Source organism: Protopterus annectens, chromosome 1.part1 (genome assembly GCF_019279795.1).
Source record: "Protopterus annectens isolate FY-2018-M chromosome 1.part1, PAN1.0, whole genome shotgun sequence".
Taxonomy (NCBI): domain Eukaryota; kingdom Metazoa; phylum Chordata; order Ceratodontiformes; family Protopteridae; genus Protopterus; species Protopterus annectens.
In genome coordinates, this window is record NC_056726.1 from 847,535,348 (window position 1) to 847,555,423 (window position 20,076).

The window sequence follows — 20,076 nt, forward strand, 5'->3', positions numbered from 1 at the left end:
TCAAAAATGTCTGGATGGGACAGAAGGCCTGAATCAGGTTCAGAATCCAAAGTTTTTGAGTCAGATAAGGCCAAAGGAAAGGGAACCAAATCTGTTGAGGCCAAAAGGGGGGCAATGAGGACTGCTGTGATTTTCAACCTGAGTGCTTTCTGCAGGAATTTTGGAATTAGAGGTATCAGGGGGAAAGGCATAGAGGAGACCGGGGGACCAATTGTGGAGCAGAGCTTCTCTTGGTGACTTCCCCACAGGGGGAATCAGGGTGAAGTAATTGCTGCACTTGTTGTTTAGGAGAGAGACAAACAGATTGCAGCAACGTCTACCCCACTGACAGAAAATCCTTTCTGCCACTTCTAGACTGAGAGACCACTTGTGAGGCTGGAGGATGCATCTGCTCAGTTTGTCTACAATCACCCTGGAACTCCATGGGATATGCGTTGCTATTAGAAAGCGGTTGGAGGAGATTGCCCACTGCCATACTCTCCAGTTCTTAGCAAAGGGGGTAAGACTTGGTTCCTCCCTGCTTGTTGATGTACCAAACTACTGACATGTTGTCTAGGAGGTATCTGTGGTCACTATGGCTGTGGTGTCTGGAAGAAAAAAGGGGCAACCACATAGAATTTGTTCAGAACACGTCCACCAAAGCAGATTGCTCTTGCAATAATTGGTGATCAAATTCTGGTCTGCCAAGAGCTGGTAAAGGATAGACCACTGAGAAGCTAGAAGCCATTGCAAATTTCTCATACGAAACCTGGCTAGAGGGACTGTTATTGAGGCTGCCATTAAGCTTATCATTTGCAAAACTAGTCAAGCAGAAGCCCTCTTTCTGTGGATTATCTTCTGAACTTGTGTAAGTATTTTTCAGAGCCTCTCTCAAGTAAGGGATGCTATGATTGTGCCTGTATTCAGCATAGCCCCTATAAATTCCAGATTCTGGGTTGCAATCAACTGGAATTTCTCGTGATTTACCATAATTCCCAGGTAGGCACAGATTGTGAGAGTGTAATCCCTGACTACTATCAACTGATGCCTAGTGAAAGTGGTTATGAGCCAGTCATCTAAGTATGGAAACCCTCAGAATCCTTGCAGTCTCAAGTGAGTTGCTACTACTGCCATGCATTTGATGAACACCGTGAGGGCTGTGGTGAAACCAAAAGGCAGTACTCTGAATTGGTAATGACTAGCTCCCAGCTGCAAGTGAAGTAACTTCCTGGAGCTCTTGTTCATCTTTATGTGGTAATATGCGTCCTGAAGATCTATCAAGCACATCCAGTCATCTTTCTTCGGAAAGGAAAGAATTGACTGAACCATGACCATTCAGAACTTTGTCTGACAAACTGATTTGTTCAGCACGCTGAGATCCAAAATTGGTCTACAGTCCCCTGTCTTTTTTGGTACTAAAAAGAATACTGACTAGGTTCCGGATCCTTTCTGGTCTGGTGGGACTTCTTTGATAACTCTTTTGCCTAGCAGTTTTTGAATTTCTTGAGCTGCTGAATCCCTCTGATTGGGTGGCACACTGGGGATTTTTTTTTTTGTGTATGGCAGGAGGATGAGAAAAGGGAATGGTATAACCGCTGGATACAATACACTGCACCCAAGAATCTGTTACCTTTAGCCATGTGTTTAGGTGCAAGAATAATCTTTCCTCAACTGCCTCTAGAGGAAGAAAATCTAGCCTCCATAAAGGAGCACTGAAAGGGCTTACTCAGAAAAGAATCCCTGAAGTCCTAGTTTTGTAAACAATCTCTGCCACGGTGGTGCATCTATTCCATTTTGGTTCCTCCCTCTGCCCCTGGGGAAACTGCCTCCACATGTGTCCTTGAAAGGCCTTTGGGATTTTGGACCACATCTTACCAGCACTCCTCTAGTTCCTATTAAAGGTCATTGGGGGGTGGAAAAATGTATGCCCACAGCAGAAAGGGTCTTGCCATCCTTCTCACGCCTAGATAAAGTCTCTCTTAGTTTTGGGTCAAATAAGGATGATCCATCAAAGGGAGCACTGACAAACAAAGACTTGAATGGTTGCACAAAAATCACAGAAGCACATCCAGGCATGCCTCCTTATGGCTATGCCTCAGCCTGCTGGTCTGGATGTCCCTTCGACTGTACGTACAATTAGCTTCATGGACGAATTAGAGACAGAATCCAGGGTGGCTAGCTGGGAAGCCACCTTCTCTTGGACTCCCTCAGCCACAGCTCCTGCAAGAGTATCTGACAGCTCCTTGGTAAGATCCCTTTGAAGTCTTGTAAAGTCTGGCAAGAAGTTTAAAGACCTTAGAGTGAAGGTCAAAGAAGCATGAACCCGCTTCCCAAATTTATCCATGGCCTGAGATTCCCTGTTGGGCAGATGGATATATGAACTCTCTTCAGTGAGTTCCTTTTTCATGGTGGCTGCTACAACAATAGCATCCACTGCTAACCCTTTGTCCTAGAAATGTTTTGTCCTCCGGGGCAGATAAGATTTTGTCTGGTCTCTGGTTCAATGGTGTCTGGGGCCTTCCACGCTCGCTGTGAAATCAACTGAATGAGTTCATCAGTGGGCAGGGACACCCAAGAGGTAGACAAGTGAGTGCTGAAAGCCTGCAAGTAAACAGATTCCTCTGAGAAAGGATTTTGGGACTGCCAGCCACCCATTCGCTTTAAAATTTCCAGGATGTCTCCAAAGGAGACATCCTCAGGCGGTGACCTTGGGAACCCTCCTCCATCAAAATCCGTATTTTCAATGACTAATTCCTGAGGGGAATCTAAATGCTTCCTCTTGCACTTCTTTTTCTGGGGGAACTCCTCAGGGGGATAATCTAGCTGGGAATCAGAAGATGACAGAACCTGAGTCTGAGAAACCTGAGACTTTGGCACCCGCTGTCTGAGTGGAGAGGCAGGTGAAATAACAGAGCAGAGGGGGCTATCTGTTCTGATGAGAAAGGTGCCTTCTATGTCACTGTAAGGGACAGAGCCCTCTACATTGGCTCGAAGGCAGGCCCCCCCAAAGAGGGAAGGGAGGCTAGAACTGAGAGGAACTACCTCAGGACTGGGGTCACTCCCCACTACAAACACCCCTCTTTTGAGACAGAAGCCGGTGCCAAGCTAACTCGAGATTAAGCACCAAGGAGCAGGGATGCCTCCAAAAAAAAGCTGGAGTCGACAGGGTAGCTACAGCTCTGAGAGGCCTCCAGTTCCAAAGCCACCAATGAGCTCAGGGGAATTACCAGTTCTGAAGAGAAGGAAATCTTTGGGACTGGTAAGGTCGGCACCGGGATGCTAAGAACAGTACACTCTGCAGCCTCAGAGGAATAGTTAGAGGGGTGAAAGAAGGCTCAGCTCAAAGACCTCAAGGGGTCAAAGCTGAGGGGGGCCTGTAAGTCCTCTAGCCCACAAGATTTCATTCACAATTCTCTCCACAACGAGCTGAAAAAGACTTTTGGTGGGATGGATCGATAAGGATGGGGATTTAGGCCTCTGAAAAAAATACCTCTAGAAGCTCACCAGTGAAGGGGTCAACAGATGGGAATTATGCAGTCCGGGGTAAAAGTTCCCTTTATTCAGATTCGATAGCCTGTGCCATTAAAGGAGAAGCAAATGAAATGTCCTGCACCAAAGGCTTCAAGTCGAAGGACCTAAAATAGTTGCCAGAGCCAGGGAAATTGTTGTCAATGGTAATTTAGAGTCAGAGGCCTCCTGTTCCAAGGACGCTTTCTGAGCCGAGGATTTTCATTTCTTTGTTTTCAGTGCAGATGGAGAAGTTGGAACTGAGACACTCCTCTTTTTGGCCTTGTCCACGGAGGATGAAGATAAGGGGAGGAAATATCACTTTTAGGCTGGTCAGCTACAGGTAAGGTGTCACTAAAGGCAGAGGGAATCAAACTTTTTAAAATAAGCTTGTTCTGTGTCTCTACAAGGGCTTAGTGACTGAACCCATGACAAATACTGCAGTCCTCTTCTAAGTGAATGGGTCCCAAGCAATAAACATAAAAGGAGTAAAAATCAGAAGATGGAACTTGTGGCTGCACTTCTGGCATTTTTTTAAAACTAGAAGGGGCTTTAGGTTTCACAGCCATCTCAAAAATATGGGCTGGAAGGCAGGCGCTCACATATGCACTCACACAGAAATATAGAAAAAGAAAGTTTACTTTTTCTTTTCAAGGGAGAGAAAGGGAAAGAAAAGGAAAACTATCAAAGATGATAGTTAAGAGATACACCAAGGTGTACAGGGACAGCTATCAACAATATTATTAACAGAATAAGCACATGTGCAACTAAAAGATAGAAAAATAGTAAATTGAAGGGCAGAGGTCAATTAGAAAAGAACTGCAGAAGAAACTCTAGGAAAATAGCAGAAATGTACTTAACATCTGGAAACATTTTCGGGAAAGTGGCAAACGAGACCTGAGGTAATTGAGAGAGAAGGATTGTGGGTAGAGGTAAAGCTTGAGAGGTTTTGGCTGGCGTGAGTTGTAGTAATGGCCAAGTCGGTTCCGATATCTGAACCAAACCCATATGTCAAGGATAAAATGAAGACTGACAACACCAGATCAAATCATAAGGCCACAGTCACAGTCCGCAAAAAAGACATCAAACCAGGATCATTAAGTGAGGCACTACTCCAACCAACCATTTGCTGCACAAAAAAAAAAAAAAAAAAAACGAGCATTAGTACATCGGAAGTGCAAAAACACCAAAACAGCATGTTCTGTCATCCTGCCTGGTAGTTAGCTCAGTATACTAAAGCTCTGACTTGTTAATGAACTGTGCCAAGAGGTACAGGATTTGAAACTTTCCATATTCATTTGCCTACTGAGTGACCTTGAGCAATTCACATAACCAGAGTGCTCTGGGACATTGGGAATTGGGGCTAGGCTCCTTAACATTCAACTGGACTGCATGTCTAACAACAACCTATACACCTGTTGGCTTCTTCCTTCTTTTCTGAAGCTACAGTTTACCCTGGTAAAAATAAATAAGCATTTACTAGGCAAAGTATAGACAACATGGTTCCATTTCAACAACTCGTCTAAAGAACAACCTGAGCAGGTTTCCAAAAAAGAAGACCAAAATGGTTTCAGCCATCCAATAATCTTTCAGATATGGTTGCCCAATTTCAAAACCTAAAAACATCATCTGAACCTATCAATCTCAGAACTAAACAGAACAGATATCCGCACAACCCAAGTGATTCTGGACTTAGCTAAAAACATGTGCTTGAACAAAACATGTTCCACTACTCTTTCCCCCTTCCTTCAAAAATGCTGACATAATAAAAGACCCATATTCCAACACTACCAGTACTTCCACCACTCCAGCCAGCTCCTACAACACACAAAGGACTAACTCAATATTTCTATTCTATTGAATCACATCTCAGTCAGAATACAAACTTCCTTCCACTACTATAAACAAGAATTCTAATAGTCAAATCACCTGTCACACACAATTCATTTTAAAAAAACAGCAAATATTTATATTATCCTCACTTTTATTTTTAACTTTTCCCCTCAGACAGGAAAAGTTCTTCCAGTATGGAAAATAGCCACTAGCACCCCCATTTCTAAAGTCACTAACCCTTCCAACCTTCACACTACAAAGCCCACCTTCGCTTGTAAAATGACCTCAGAACAGATCAAAACCCCTCTCTTGCATTCTAAAAACACACTGAAATCAAGCTTCAAGAAGTATTTCACTTCAAAGACCCCAAACCTTTGCTAAAGAGAAAGATCGTTCTGGTTTCTGCAGTATGACATTCTAGTTCCAGCATCAGCCTCTATACACACATGCTAATGTAAATAATTCACCTCTAAACCACAAATGACCTCACACATTCCACCCAGAACATTTAACCACTCTGTTTATCTGGTCTGCATGAAAAACAATCTTCTCTTTATTGAGTTAACCTCTAGCAATTTAGAGGTAATTTCTTCTCGGTCTATTTATGTACTGCTGTTTAACATTGTACCTGTACTACTTACGAAGTTGAAATCACTCAGTTTCAAGCAGATTTTGATTTTTCTATTATTCTTGTACATAAATGTAAATGTTACTATCATTACCTCATAATGACATGCCAATGATCAGTGTATGATTATATCCTTGGCTTTGGCCTGTGAAATGGGTTGCACAACCCACCCAAATACTTAATTAATAAATGCAACATAAATAAAACAAACATTTTCATTTTTGACATAGAAAAGTTTGAACAATTCAGTTGTAAGAAATTGATTCTGTCTTCACTGACATGCAATTGCTTACCTCTGCTCGCTGCTGTTGGTGGGACATGGCTTTTGCAACCACTTTGTGGTCAGACTCCATGCCTTCATCTCGTTTCACAAGTATGGGTGTTTTGGTTAGATTCCAACATAGAAAATGGTACACATTAGTAAGCAATGGCAAAGTAGAAGATGAGCACTGTCTATCTGTGGGACTGATGCACTGGAGGAGTCTATCCCAAGCATCTTTCACGATCCCAAATGAACACAAGGGCAAAGCTAGAGAAGAAAAAAAAAAGGCAGAATTCAAGTCATTTTAAAAAACTAAGGCCTGTGGACACAGTGGAAGCCATCAAGGCAATACAGATGAAGTCACAAAACTCAGTCTGCTCTTTGGTATAATATGAAAGGAGCTATTTTAAACTATGCAAAACAGTGCTGCTGAAAAGCTAAACTGAGATAGTAATTTAGTTTAATATACCACATGTAGTTCTTCACTAAAACACGCAGGAGTAACAATTACAAGTTTCTACTCACAAAGGCTTTATCATCCAGATGCTGTAATGTACATGAACACAGTTTATTCAGACAAAAGTATGAAATAGGTGGCATAAGTTATAAACAAAGAAGTTATGTTTTACCATAATGTTCCATCTGTGTTGTTGATCTTCATTCATTCATTACTGATGGGTTATCAGTTCCGTCCTCAGAACCGAGCTGGTCAATATCAAGCTTGCGCCAGCCAAAAACTCTTGCACCAAGGTCCTACCCAGCATGCTCTGCTCCCTGTTAGATCAGATCAAGTTTGCAAGTTGATAGATTAAAGTAGAGGCTACCTCTGGTCAAAACAGACCTACAAGAAAGGAGTACATGAGATTAACCAAGAACCTGTGGATGGGGGATGGAGGGTGGGAAGTAATGAATGAACGAAGATCAACAACACAGATGGAACGTTACGGTAAGACATAACTTCTTTATTTGAATATTCGTCCATTCCTTACTGATGGGACAGAGTCCCCAGCTACCTGTATTCCTGGGTGGCCCTAATGGAAGGACATTCCTGAGCACCATGGAACCAAAGGATGCTCTACCTCTGGCGGCCAAGTCCAATTTGTAATGAAGAATAAAGGTATGAGGTTTGGCCCAATTTGCAGCTGCGCAAATATCATTGAGGGAAGCCTTAGCATGGAAAGCTGCTGAAGTTGCCATGGATCTTGTAGAATGTGCTTTGACTCTATGACACAAGGGGAGATGCATAAAGGTGACACAATTTCTCAACCATGAAGGCAATGTAACTTTTGATACAGGATGACTGGGCCCAGAAAAAAACAGAAACAGTTGGTCGGATTAATGGGTAGATTTTGTTCTGTCCAGATAAAATCATATTTGCCTATGAACATCCAATGAGTGCAGGCAATACTCTCTCTTGTTAGAATGGTTAGAAAAGAACACTGGGAGATCAATAGACTGGTTGATAGATCACTCTGACACCACTTTTGGTAAAAAGGTAGAATTGGTTCTCAGTGATCCCCTGTCCTTATGGAAGATAAGATAGGGAGGTCTGATGCATAAGGCCTGAAGTTCTGACAATCGCCTAGCCGATGTGACTGCAATCAGAAACAAAGTTTTCCAAGAGAGAGATATCTTACATCACAAGAGGACACAGGTTCAAAGGGTGGAGTTGTTAAAGCTTGCAGAACCAAAGCCAAATCCCAAGGTTGTACGGATTCTCTAAAGGGAGGTTTTAGGTGGATAACCCCTTTCAAGAAAGTCTTACAGAGTCTATGTGACATAAGTGAAGAATCTTGAAAACCAATTTGAAAATTTTGAGATGGCAGCTAAATGTACACGGATAGTAGAGGCAGACACCCCAGAGTGGAAAAGATGTGACAAGTAATCCAATACCACCGAGACCGGGGATGACAAGGGGTCTAATTTGCTTATCTGCTGCCCATAGAGAGAACCTCTTCCATTTGTTAAGATAGATTAGTCTGGTGGACGATTTATGAGATGCAATAAGAATATTGTGCACAGCGGACGAAAGGTTTTCATGTCTGGCAATTATAAGAAGTGGGGAAACCAAGCTGTCAGTTTCAGGGTTGTTAGATTGGGGTGAATCAGACAATGCAGATGGGAGACCAACATTGGTGATGGAATGAGGATCCATGGTTAATCTAGCAGGTGAGGCCACAGGAAGTGACGCCAGACTTGTCGAGGCCAACATAGATACTTTGCTCTTCAACTGTTGTGCTTTCTTTAGAAATAAGGAGTTGAGGGGAAGAGGAGGATAGGCATAAGGAAAACCAGAGGGCAAGTGTGGACTACAGCTTCCCTTGGTGACTGTCCCTGAGGGGTATAAGGGCAAAGTAGTTGCTGCACTTGTAGTTGGTTGGGGAGGCAAATAGGTGGAAGCAAGGCTGGCCCCAGCAGTGGAAGATTTTTGCCTCTATCAGAGGATTGAGGGACCACGCGTGAGGTTGTAGAATGCACCTGCTCAATTTGTCTGCTATCACGTTGGAGCTCCCGGGAATGTGCGTTGCAATCAGAAAGCAGTTGTGAGCTATCGCCCATTGCCATATTCTCAAGGCCTCTCAGCATAACGGGTAACATCTGGTACCCCCTTGCTTGTTGATGTACCAGACCACTGAACATGTTGTCTGACTGGATCGCAATAGTCCTTGATGGAAGGATGGAGTGAAATGCTTGGAACGCTAGAAGCACTGCCCTCAGTTCCAGGACGTTGATATGCAAAAGGGCCTCTGTCTCCGACCAGGTGCCATGGACCAAGGTTCCCTGACATAGCCTTCCCCATCCCATCAGGGAGGTGTCCGTAGTCACTGTGGCTATTGGTAGATGGGGGGATGGTAGATGGGGGGTGAAAGGGCGAGACCATCGTTGGGGATTTCGAGACATCCACCAGAGTAAATCTTGCTTGCATCCCTGAGTCACACTTATTTGAAAAGACAAAGGATGCTGTAAAGGCTACCACTGAGTAAGAAGTAGCCATTGAAGAAGTCTGATGTGGAATCTGGCAAGGGGAACAATGGTAATTGAAGCTGCCATTGACCCCAATAGCTGAAGTACAGATTGAGCTGGGGATTTGTGGTGACAGAGTATCAGCTGAACTTGTTGTCTTATTATCAGAATTCTGTGTTCTGCAAGGGATACTATACAATTTCTCGTGTCCAACAGTACCCCTATGAATTCCAAAGACTGAGTTGGGGTTGTGTTGCATTTCTCCCCGTTTATAGTGATTCCCAGGCTTCAAACTGTTAAGAGAGTATACTGCAGGGTTTCTTCCCGGAGACGCTTGGCTGGGACGGTAAGGAGCCAGTCATCTAGATATGGAAATGCTTGGAATTCTTGAAGTCGCAAGTGAGCGATAACTACTGCCATGCATTTTGTGAACACTCTGGCGGCTGCAGAGAGACCAAAGGGCAGGGCTCGAAACTGGAAGTGACTGGCTCCTATACGGAAGTGGAGGTATCTTCTTGAGCATTTGTCCATCTTTATGTGGTAATACGCATCTTGAAGATCTACAGAGCACATCCAATTGTCTTCTTCCAAACGAGGAAGGATAGACTGAACCATGACCATCTGGAATTTCTCTGTTTTTACAAATTTGTTTAGTGTACTGAGATCCAGAATTGGTCTACAGTCCCCTGTCTTTTTTGGCACTAAAAAGAATCTTGAGTAAAATCCGGATCCTATCTGGTCTGGGGGGACAGTCTGGATGACTCTCTTTTGTAGCAGCTTTTTGATTTTGTGTGCTGATGTTTCCCTTTGACTGGGTGGAACATAGGGTAACACTCTTGATGAGATTGGCCAAAGATGGAAAGGGATGTTATAGACTCTGGATATAATCTGTTGTACCCAACAGTCTGTTATCTTTTGCCAGGCAGCAGGGTACAAGGAGAAATGACCCCTGACTACTTCCAGAGGTAAGCGGTCAGGCAACGCTTCAGAAGCACTGATAGGGTTGGTCAGAGAAAGAAGCTCTGGAACCCCAGTTTTGCAGACCTCCTCTGCCCCATAAGGGATGTCTTCCATTGGAGTTTCCCCCTCTGCCTCTAGGGGAAAACTCAGCACGTGCATCCCGGAAAGAACCCTGTGATTTATTGTGCCAGATCTATCTGCTCCTCTGATTTCTAGAATGGAATTGCTGAGGAGTGGTGTGTCTGACACCAATGACAGACAAGGTCTTGATAACTTGTTTGCACAGTGCTAGCGTATCCTTGACTTTAGGGCCAAACAAAGAAGCGGCCTCCATGGGGGCATTCATGAAGGAAGCCTTAAAGGAGTCCGCAAAGTCACAAAGGTGCATCCAAGCATTTTGTTTGGTGACAATTCTTGCACCCGCCACACCAGCTGCCCCTTCTATTGTGCGAGAAATAAGATGCATGGAAGAGTTGGAAATTGACTCTAGGGTGGCTATCTGAAAAGGCACATTATCATGGACATAGTCAGAAACAGCTCCTGCCAAGGTTTCAGAGAGCTGCTTGATAAGATCTCGCTGAAGCCTGGTAAAATGTGCCAAAAAATTCAAAAACCTTACGGTGAAAGTCGATGAAGCAAACACATGCTTCCCTAAACTATCAATCGCCTGGGACTCCTTGTTGGGTGGATAGACAGTTTGGCTCTCTTCTGCCAAATCCTTTTTAGTAGTAGCTGCCACCACCATAGCATCTACTGGTAGACCATGTGACCCGTAAGGGTGCGATATCATCTTGTCTGGCCTCTTAGGTATTGCTTCTATGGTATCAGGAGCCTACCATGCGCACTGCACAATGAGCTAGACAAGTTCATCGGCAGAAGGGGTGACCCAGGAAGTAGGGGGCCAGGCACAAAAAGCCTGCAGGAATACATATTCCTCAGAAAAAGGATTAGAGGGTTTCCAGTCACCCCTCTGTCTAAGGATCTCGAGGATGTCACCAAAAGACACCTCATCAGAGGGTGACCGTGGGGAACCTTCCCTGTCATCAAAATCCATATCTTCAGTCAAAGACTCCTCAGTAGAGTCCATGTGCTTTCTCTTCCACGATGCTTTGCTGGGCACTTCCTCAGTGGGAGGTTCTGGGGAAGACTGCAAAGAGGGGGTCTCCTGATGAGGACAGACCTGAAGCTCTTGTGCCCGGTGTCCAGGGGTTGAAGCTTGTGACAGATGCGGCACAGAGGGGGGAGAGGACTCTCACAAATGAGCTTTGCCAGCGGAGGCAAGTGCCCTCTCCATGGCCTGGAAGGCTGGGCCATCCAAAGAGAGATGGGAGCCTGGAACTGAGCATGACAACCTCGGAACCAGGGTCACACCCCACCCCAACAAGCCTGCCCCCAGACCAGGAGTCCAAAGAGGAGTGTGAACCATAACAGAGACATCATCCCTGGAGTGTGGAGCCAGGAATGCCCTCTCCAATGGCCGATGCCCAGTGCACCGAAGGCCACAAGGACGACTCTGGTTACAAAGTGAGATCCACTATTGGAGTCGGAGGGAGGGAAGCTGCTGGCGGAGTAATAGGCTTTGAAACTTGAGTGGAAGTCCAAGGAGGAGTATACATTGGGGTTTGAGGTAAAATATGCTCACCTGAATGAGGGAACGTGGACTTTGATGGTTAAGAGAGACCTCTGGCCACAAGCAACTGGTCAACAAGCCACAACACATCCTGCTCAGAAAGACTCTTGGCTGACCTTATGGAGAAGGCTGATGGCGATTCTAGCCTTTCTAGGAAAGGACTATACTAACTGCTTGCAAAAGGATCCAGTGAAGGGGAATATTTGGTCCTCGCTAAATCAACAGGTGCAAAGCTTGGAGTCAAGGAACTCTGCACCGAAGAAAATGGTGTAGAAAAGTTCTGCTCCAAAGATGTCAGTGCCATAGTAGTTTAAGGTGTCTGCACCGTAAAGCAAAGTTCTGCCCCAAAGGGTACAGTACCATAGTGGAAAGTGTCTGCACTGGCAATAAGGATGGTGCCAAGAAGGACTGCACTGAAGTTCATGTCAGTGCTGAAAAAGTCTGCGCCGTGGAGTACAGAAGAGTCATACTTGGAGCCGAAGGTGACTGTACCAACAGTGCCGTGGGGGACTAAACCTGTATTGACATTGCCGTTAGGGGTTGTGACAGAACTGTTGGAACCATAGTTGTCTGCACCAGGAACTCCGATGTCGATATCAATAAAGGAGACATGACTGTAGTCAGGATCATTTGGGGCGGTGCCGAGCCTGGAGCCAACAGGGTCACAAGTGGCAGCGCCAGAGTAGTAAATCAAATTCACCTTTTTATGAGTTGACTGCCTACAATCTCCAGAGGGAGAAGTGAGTGACTTCAATGAAGAGGAGGAAGAATGCCTTTTGTGGGGTGTAACAGGAGGGGGTCAGCCCTCCAAACAAGAAATAGCCTCATCGAAAGGAGAATTGAGGAGACCTTTCAAAATTAACTTATTCTTCCTCTCACTGAGAGTCCTGGTAGAGAAGTTTTTATAAATCCCACACGGAGGACCTACAGTCAAGTGGAAGACATTAAGACAGTAGACACATAAATCATGGCCATCGGAAAGCGGTAACTTACAGCTGCAATCCTTGCACTGCTTGAAACCATTGAACTCTTCTTATCCAACATAGCTGGTGCGGAGAAGATGCACAGTAGCAAAAGGAAGAATAATGGCTACCCAAAAAAAAAGGGTAAAAAGAGAAAAGGAAGGAATACCAATGATGGTAATGGAGAATTACCACAAAGTAAGAAAAGAGGGTAATAAAGGGAAAAGATTAGAGGGAGAGAGTCTAAAGTGTGTGATAGGGTAGAAAAACATTAGAATAAACTTTTGAGAAAATTTTGAGTAATAACAATATATATACTGCCAAAAAAATTAAACACAGCTGAGAGAGTGGCTTGTCATGGCTGTTCAGCAAAGTGGCAAATGAGATCTGAGGTAACAGGGAGCAGAGCATTCTGGGTGGGACCTTGGCTCGAGTTTTTTGCTGATGCGAGCTTGATATTGGCAGGCTCGGTTCTGAGGATGGAACCAATAACCCATCAGTAAAGAATGAACAAAGATTAACATCATTAGATCAGCATATTTTCAAAAAATAAAATAATTTAACATACACTGCTAAATACTCGCATAACAAAATAGCTTTTGTGAATTACATTAATGCTAATCTACATAAAATTACATACCCCAAAATTTAATTTGGTATGCAACCTGAGATCCATAAAAATCACTTACATGGTCAAATAAGGGCAAAAGAACACAGTTAAAGTAGCATACTCTGGCTCAGAAGTGACTAACTGCACTAAGTAAAAGCAGTGCTGGCAATGAGGACTGAATAAGTAGACAATTTGCTGACAAAAAGAGTACAGGTCACACAGCAACCTGGACACCGCCATGTCAGATCATGAAACTACATGGGCCGAGTAGAGTGCAGGTAGTGTGCTCATGACAATGTCTACTCACATATGTAATAATGCAATGCGCTACTACAAGCACAGCTATGAGCCCAAATAAAGGGAACAAAGAAAAGTACACGATATATTTAAATTACAAATGGAAAGGAAATGTGTGTATAGAACAGGCAGAAAGGGGAAGAGGAGGTAGACAAAACACGGAAGGGTTAGGGGAAAAAAAGCGGAATGGGGTGGGGGACCAAGGATTGTGGGACATGTGCTCATTTTATTATACTTCTAAGGAAGGTAGAGGAGAACAGTAGCATGAGGAAGACGTGAATAGGAAAGAGTGTATAAGAATGTCAGTAGAGAAAAACAAACACATGAGGCAAAAAAGATTATCATAGTAGGTACAAACACAAATGGAGGGGGACTACAAAGGTGACTCACAGAGGGAGAACAACTAGTGTTGGGGAGGAAAGGCCTACATAATGGGAAGGAAAATGAAACACAAGGAAAGAGAACAACACGATGCAGAATAGGCTGGGGTTGTGGATGACTGTCACTTTGCAAAGTACTGCACTCAGCCTCAGGTCAGTCATCTTCATGATCACTTTCATAGCTGGAACCAGCTACTACTGACCCACTAGTCAGGACTAGGCATCTGCGTAACTCTACCAGTCACATGAGGATGCATTCCAGACCAATAATGCAGTTGTCCAGACACTGTTCAAACACAGCTGTCACTAGGTCTTTTACTTCTTGCAGAAGGACTTGCGGGGAACCCCATGACAACCCACAGATGGGGAGTGTAGAATAGTGTATGTGTGTTGTACCATAAGAAGCATTTCAAGGACAGCACATGCATATAAATAGCAAGCACGTGCTAACTTCAGTGCCATTTTGAGACTGCAGTCAAAGAGTGAGCATGTATGAGTGTAATAGCTAGGTTGTTTACACGTTTCAGTTAAAGCTATTAAGCCTCAATTCTGATGTGTCTGTAAATATTAAAGCTGCTTGAACAGGACCCAAAGAAGATTGTCTTTTTTATCCTGACCAGATGAGTGACATGGTGTCAGAATTGGGATTCCAAAAGCTGCTTTTCAGAGTTATGAGGTGCAGCAGAGTTAACAACGAAGGCAAACTAAGAGAAAAGAGCATAAAAAAAGGGCCAGAAATGAACTAAAGGTAATGAAACTTGCACAAAATTATTTATTTATTTAAAACAATAAAACAAAGCATTACAAGGCCACAAACTGCATTATTAAGCAAGCAGGAGGCACAGAAATTTTATTCGTTAAATGGAATGCTTAAAATTAAGATATCTGATAAAACGATTATCAGAAAAGCACATAAGGGGTTTGGAATTACCTTGGAATTGCAAAAAGGGCATGATTAGAGCAAAACGAGCACAAGAAAAGTATAATGGGCATGAAAAAAGATCAAACAAGCAAGAAAGAATAAAATAAAAGGCAAAAAGGGCACATGAAGCACAAATAAAGCAAGACAACTGCATGCTTTTTGGCAAGATGCTGTGTTTTGGCATAAACTACTATTTTGCACTGATTGAAGTTATTCAGGGCATAACTAGAGTTATTCAAAGTATTTCAAAGTGTGTAAAAGTGCTTACAGTGTGCTTATTACTGTGCATTTATTTCGAAGAGTTTGTGTGCAAAGTGCAACTAAAGTTTCTTGTGCTGGGTGTGTCTATTTGCAGAGTGCTGCCATTACAGAGTGTTTCTTGCACTGTACAGAGTTATTTAACAAAGTACAGCCATTTTGGGAAAGTTTAAGTGTACTGTTTATTCGCAAAGTGCAATTACTTCAAAATGTTATTCACTTCAAGCTTCTTCTGTCCAGTTTATTTGTACATTGCAGTTATTTTGAAATGTTTCTTACACTGATAAGAGGTGATTTCATACAGTATGGTGATTTCAAGAATATAATGTGCACATATAATGTGACTTATTTCGCAAAGTTCAGTTATTCAGAGGCTTGTTGTGCTACTGTGCATAGTTACAAGTACTGGCTAAAAGTGTGTGTGTGTGCGCGCGCACATACTTGCAAAAGCTTTCACTGGTATGTGTTAATATGGCAGAGGCATTGCGCAAACCAGGTCCACTTGTATTTGATCAGAATATTGCAGAGAACTACAGAAAATTTGAGCTAATGCATATTTTTATACAAGCGGCTTTTTCTGACAAAGATGCACGCACCAGTGCATTCATTTTCCTAGACTTAGCTGGGTCAGAGGCCATTGAAAGAGTGCATTAATTTCTGTATGCACCAGCAGTATATGAAGAAGAAGGGGAAAACTGTCATATTATTGGACAGGCTGAATCAAGGGAAGACCCAGAGTGTTTGAAATGAAAATTCAGGGAAATGTGCAATCCCCCCCACCCCAGACACGTTACATTAGACAGGCCTTTGATTTACACAACAGATCAAAAAACAGGAGAAACGTTTGGCCTGAGAAACAAAGCTAAATCGTGTAGATTTGGTGACTTAAATAATGAGTTAATAAAGGACATGCTTGTGCGTGGCATTAATAGTGATGCTGTGAGAAAGATTTTGCTTCGTGACAGTGATTTAACACTGAAGAAAGCTATTGAGATTTATCAAATCCATGAAGTTACCAAAAGGCATACAAGTGTGCTTGCAAGTGATAACAGCATGGTTTCAGCAGGCTCCACAGCAAACGTAGACAGCATGCCACAAGTGGCTAGCAGAATCAGGCCTAAGTACATGGTAGCTGTAACCCCTGCAGGTGTGGCAGGTAAAACTCGTAGTTTTACAGCAAGTTCTAAGCCTAGTTCAGTGAAAAGGACATGCTCAGTGCAGTACAAGGGTGAATCAGCAAAACCAAAATCAAGATCAAGCTTTATTGTTAAGTGTTGCAAATGTGGAGCCAGTCATTAGTTTAAAAGAGAAAAGTGTTTAGCATTTGGTCAGCAATGCCACAAGTGTAAAAAATGGAACCATTTTCAAAATTTTATAAATCAAGTAAACCCCATACAGTTATAAAGAAAGGTCACTCAAAAAAGCAAGCTGATCATATAGAGAGCTGCAACCCTGCTTTCTATGGAGATGGTGTGTCAGTAATTGGTGAAAAGGTTGATGCAGCAAATTTACTGATGAAGAATGATGTGTTTTGTACTGTCCAAATCAATGGTAAATCCTCAGAGCTCAAAGTAGACACTGGTTCAAAGTGTAATGTGATGTCAGCAGACACATTTGCTAAGGTGAGAGTGGGTAAGCAACTTAATGTGGTCAGTTGTGCGAAACTTGTAGCTTATGGAGGTGATGAAATTCAAACCAAAGGCTCAGTAGTACTTTCATGTTATTTGGCTAGGAACTGCAACAGCTTACTATTTTATGTAGTTCAAAGACCTGTGCAGTCATTATTGGGTCTCAGAGACAGTTTGAGAATTAATCTGCTTTCCTTTACCAAAGAAGTTTATCACATAAGCACATATCCTAGTTTCAATGTTACTAAAGCTATCTTCTAAGAGAATGCTGATGTTTGTGAAGACAGGTAGGCAAACTTCCACTTGTGTATTCTATGAAGTTAGATCCAGAGATCAGTCCAGTGATCAGACTGGCAAGAAAAGTTCCAACAGCTATGCAGAACAAAGTCAAAGCTCAGCTGGATAAAATGGTCTGGCAAGGTGTAATTTGTCCAGTTACAGAACCAACTGAATGGGTGTCGTCCATGGTATCAGCCCACAAAAAAGGCTCAGACAAAATCAGAATATCCACTGATCCAAGAGATTTGAACAAAGCATTAGAGAGACCACATCATCCTATGCGTACATTCAAGGAAGTTGCAGCCCCAATACTGAATGCCACTGGTTTTTCTGTCTTGGATGCAAAATGTTCATTTTGGCAAGTGATGCTTGAACGCAAATCTTCACTACTGACTAATTTCAGTACCCAATTTGGAAGATATAGATTCCTTAGAATGCCATTTGGAATAAATTCTGCAAGTGAAGTCTCTCAGCATGCAATGGAGCAAATATTTTCAGGTTATCCTTGTGCTATAATAGTAGATGATTTATTAGTTGGAGGCAACGGTGAAGCAGAGCATGACAGAAACCTTAGAATTCTAGCCAGAGCACATGAAGTAAATTTGAAGCCCAATCCTCTGAAGTGCAAATTCAGACTACCAGAAGTTACATATGTAGGTTATTTATTTGCTAGCACTGACATGCGACCACACCTGCCCAAGCAAATAGCCATTCTAGAGATGCCAGCACCAGATAATGTACAAGCTCTACAACATTTTCTGGGCATGTGTGATGCTCGTGCACTGGCTCAGCAATCAAGGTGCCTCAATCCTCACCACGAACACCAGTGAGGAGAATCCATATAGGGAAAGGATAATAAATACACACACAGTAAAGTACACGCACAGTAAAGTACAATTTCCCTTAAGTGCACACAGAGATCACAGTCAGTATGGGTCTGGTTTCTCCCTTTCTCTCCAGATCCCCAATAAGACTCCCCACTGGCACAGCTATAGGGTCCAGATCTCAGCCTAGTGGGCAAGCTAAAACCTCCAGCACCCTCTCTGTCTAACCAGTGCTCTGTGTCCCTGCCCAGGTAGCTAACACACACACACACTTTAAGATAGGAGTTATATACAAGCTCACAGACACTCCTGGGGAAGGCTGGCACAGATTCTCCAGCTGTGCCCCCTTTCTGCCCAGTCTAAAAGGTAGTACCAGCTGCCACCACCAACTAATATACGCTATTAAAAAGGCCCTTAAAAAAGGGTGTCCAATTATTACTGTGCGATATTATTATCCAAATGTTAAGTGGAACTGAACAGTCAAGGCTTATTTCTAGTGGCTTTGTACAGTATCACTATATACATGCAATGTACTCTAGAGCTTAAATTATACCTTCACAAAACAGCCACAGTTGAAAGGTTTAAAAAAAAAATTAATAATAAAAACACAAAACAATACTTCTTACTACACAGTGCTAGTCAAGAGTTCAGAGATCACAGGAAATGCTTACAATAATACAGTACAATAGTTCTGGCATCAATACAGAAAAATAATTAGTCTAATCTTCCTATTTCCTAGCTATGTCCAAGAGAAAATACAGTTCTAAAATAAACTTACATATACGGCAAAGCAGTGCTGGTGATGTTGGCTGTTCTGAAGACAAATGCTAAAATGCTCTCATCCTTTCTGTCCTTAAATTGATAACACTGTACCACTGATTCATTTCAGATGACATAATTTCTTTCTGGTTCCCAGGCTAATAGAAACTAAGAGGTTCATAGGTTGGTACTAGGCTATCGGCCCTAGGGCCTATACAAGCCTAGCCATGAAAATTTCCTGGATATTACTTCCCTGGACCACTGTCTAGCAGGGCGACTGATGTGATCCCCGGGGTGAATTTCCTATCTCCCATCCAATCGTCAAAGTTTTTTTTGAAGAGGGCCAAGGAGGTGCTCTGCTTGACATGTATGGGCAGTCTATTCCAGAGTAAGGGGAGTCTCTGGGGCAGGAACCTATCCCTTCAGCATGTTTTGTTCATTGTGATGACAAGGTTTAGATTCCTGGAGAGTGTGGCTCTGAGGGATTGGGATTTCTTTAAGTCGAGCATGTCCAACAGCTCAGGCTTTGACATGGCCTTGTATGTTAAGCAGAGATCATCTCTGAGTAGATGATATGCGACAGAGTATAGCTGGAGTTTCTTTAGATGGTCAGCATAGGGCATCTGCTTTAGGCCTGTGATTCCTTTAGTGAGGTATTTTTGCGGCCTTTCCAGCTGTTGCAGATGTCTCGTGAGGTACATACCAAATGGGGCATTGTACTCTATAATGGGTCTAATGAGGGATGAGTACAGTGGGACAATGACCTCCTTTTTTCTGGATGAAAAGCCCTTTGTGATGAGGTGTGCCACATAGAAGGATTTCCTGACTGTTGTGGCAATGTGGTTATCGAAGGTGAGACCACTGTCCACCTGTTTGCCTAAGTCTCTCATCATACTTTTGGTGTTTAGTGTACTTCCACCTATGTGGTAATTCATGGGTACATGTTTTTTCCCAAAGGGGATAACTGTACATTTCTTGGCATTAAGGTTGAGCCCATGGCTCTGGCACCAAGCATCTGTTTCTGTAAGGCCCTTTTGTAGAATATCCACATCATTTGGGAATTCAATAATGGCTCCCAGTTTGCAGTCATCTGCGAACCTTGTTAGCCAGAGTCCCTTAGTGTTGGCCTGTACTTCAGAGAAGTAGATGCCAAACAAGAGCGGTCCCAGGACTGAACCCTGAGGTACTCTACTGGTCACTTGTCTGGAGCTGGATTTGGAGTCAGCTACTTTTACAGTCTGGGTTCTGTCAGTAAGCAAGTTGGGAACCCATCGAGTGATGTAGGGATTTGTGCCCAGCTTAGTAAGTTTATCTATGATTCCAGAGTGGGGGGTGATGTCGAAAGCCTTGGCGAGGTCCAGATAGCCTGTGTGGACCGCCTTACCCTCATCCAC

At 43.2% G+C, this 20,076-nt stretch overlaps 1 protein-coding gene across 1 annotated transcript in view; it reads right to left on the reverse strand.

Annotated features, from left to right (window-relative positions):
• LOC122815150 (probable E3 ubiquitin-protein ligase HERC1) overlaps positions 1 to 20,076 on the reverse strand; it is a 5,886,073-nt gene that overhangs the window by 3,253,412 nt on the left and 2,612,585 nt on the right. The window contains exon 26 of the mRNA XM_044087407.1: positions 6,241 to 6,476. Coding sequence (XP_043943342.1) covers positions 6,241 to 6,476 — 236 coding nt within the window. The remainder of the gene's footprint in view (positions 1 to 6,240; positions 6,477 to 20,076) is intronic.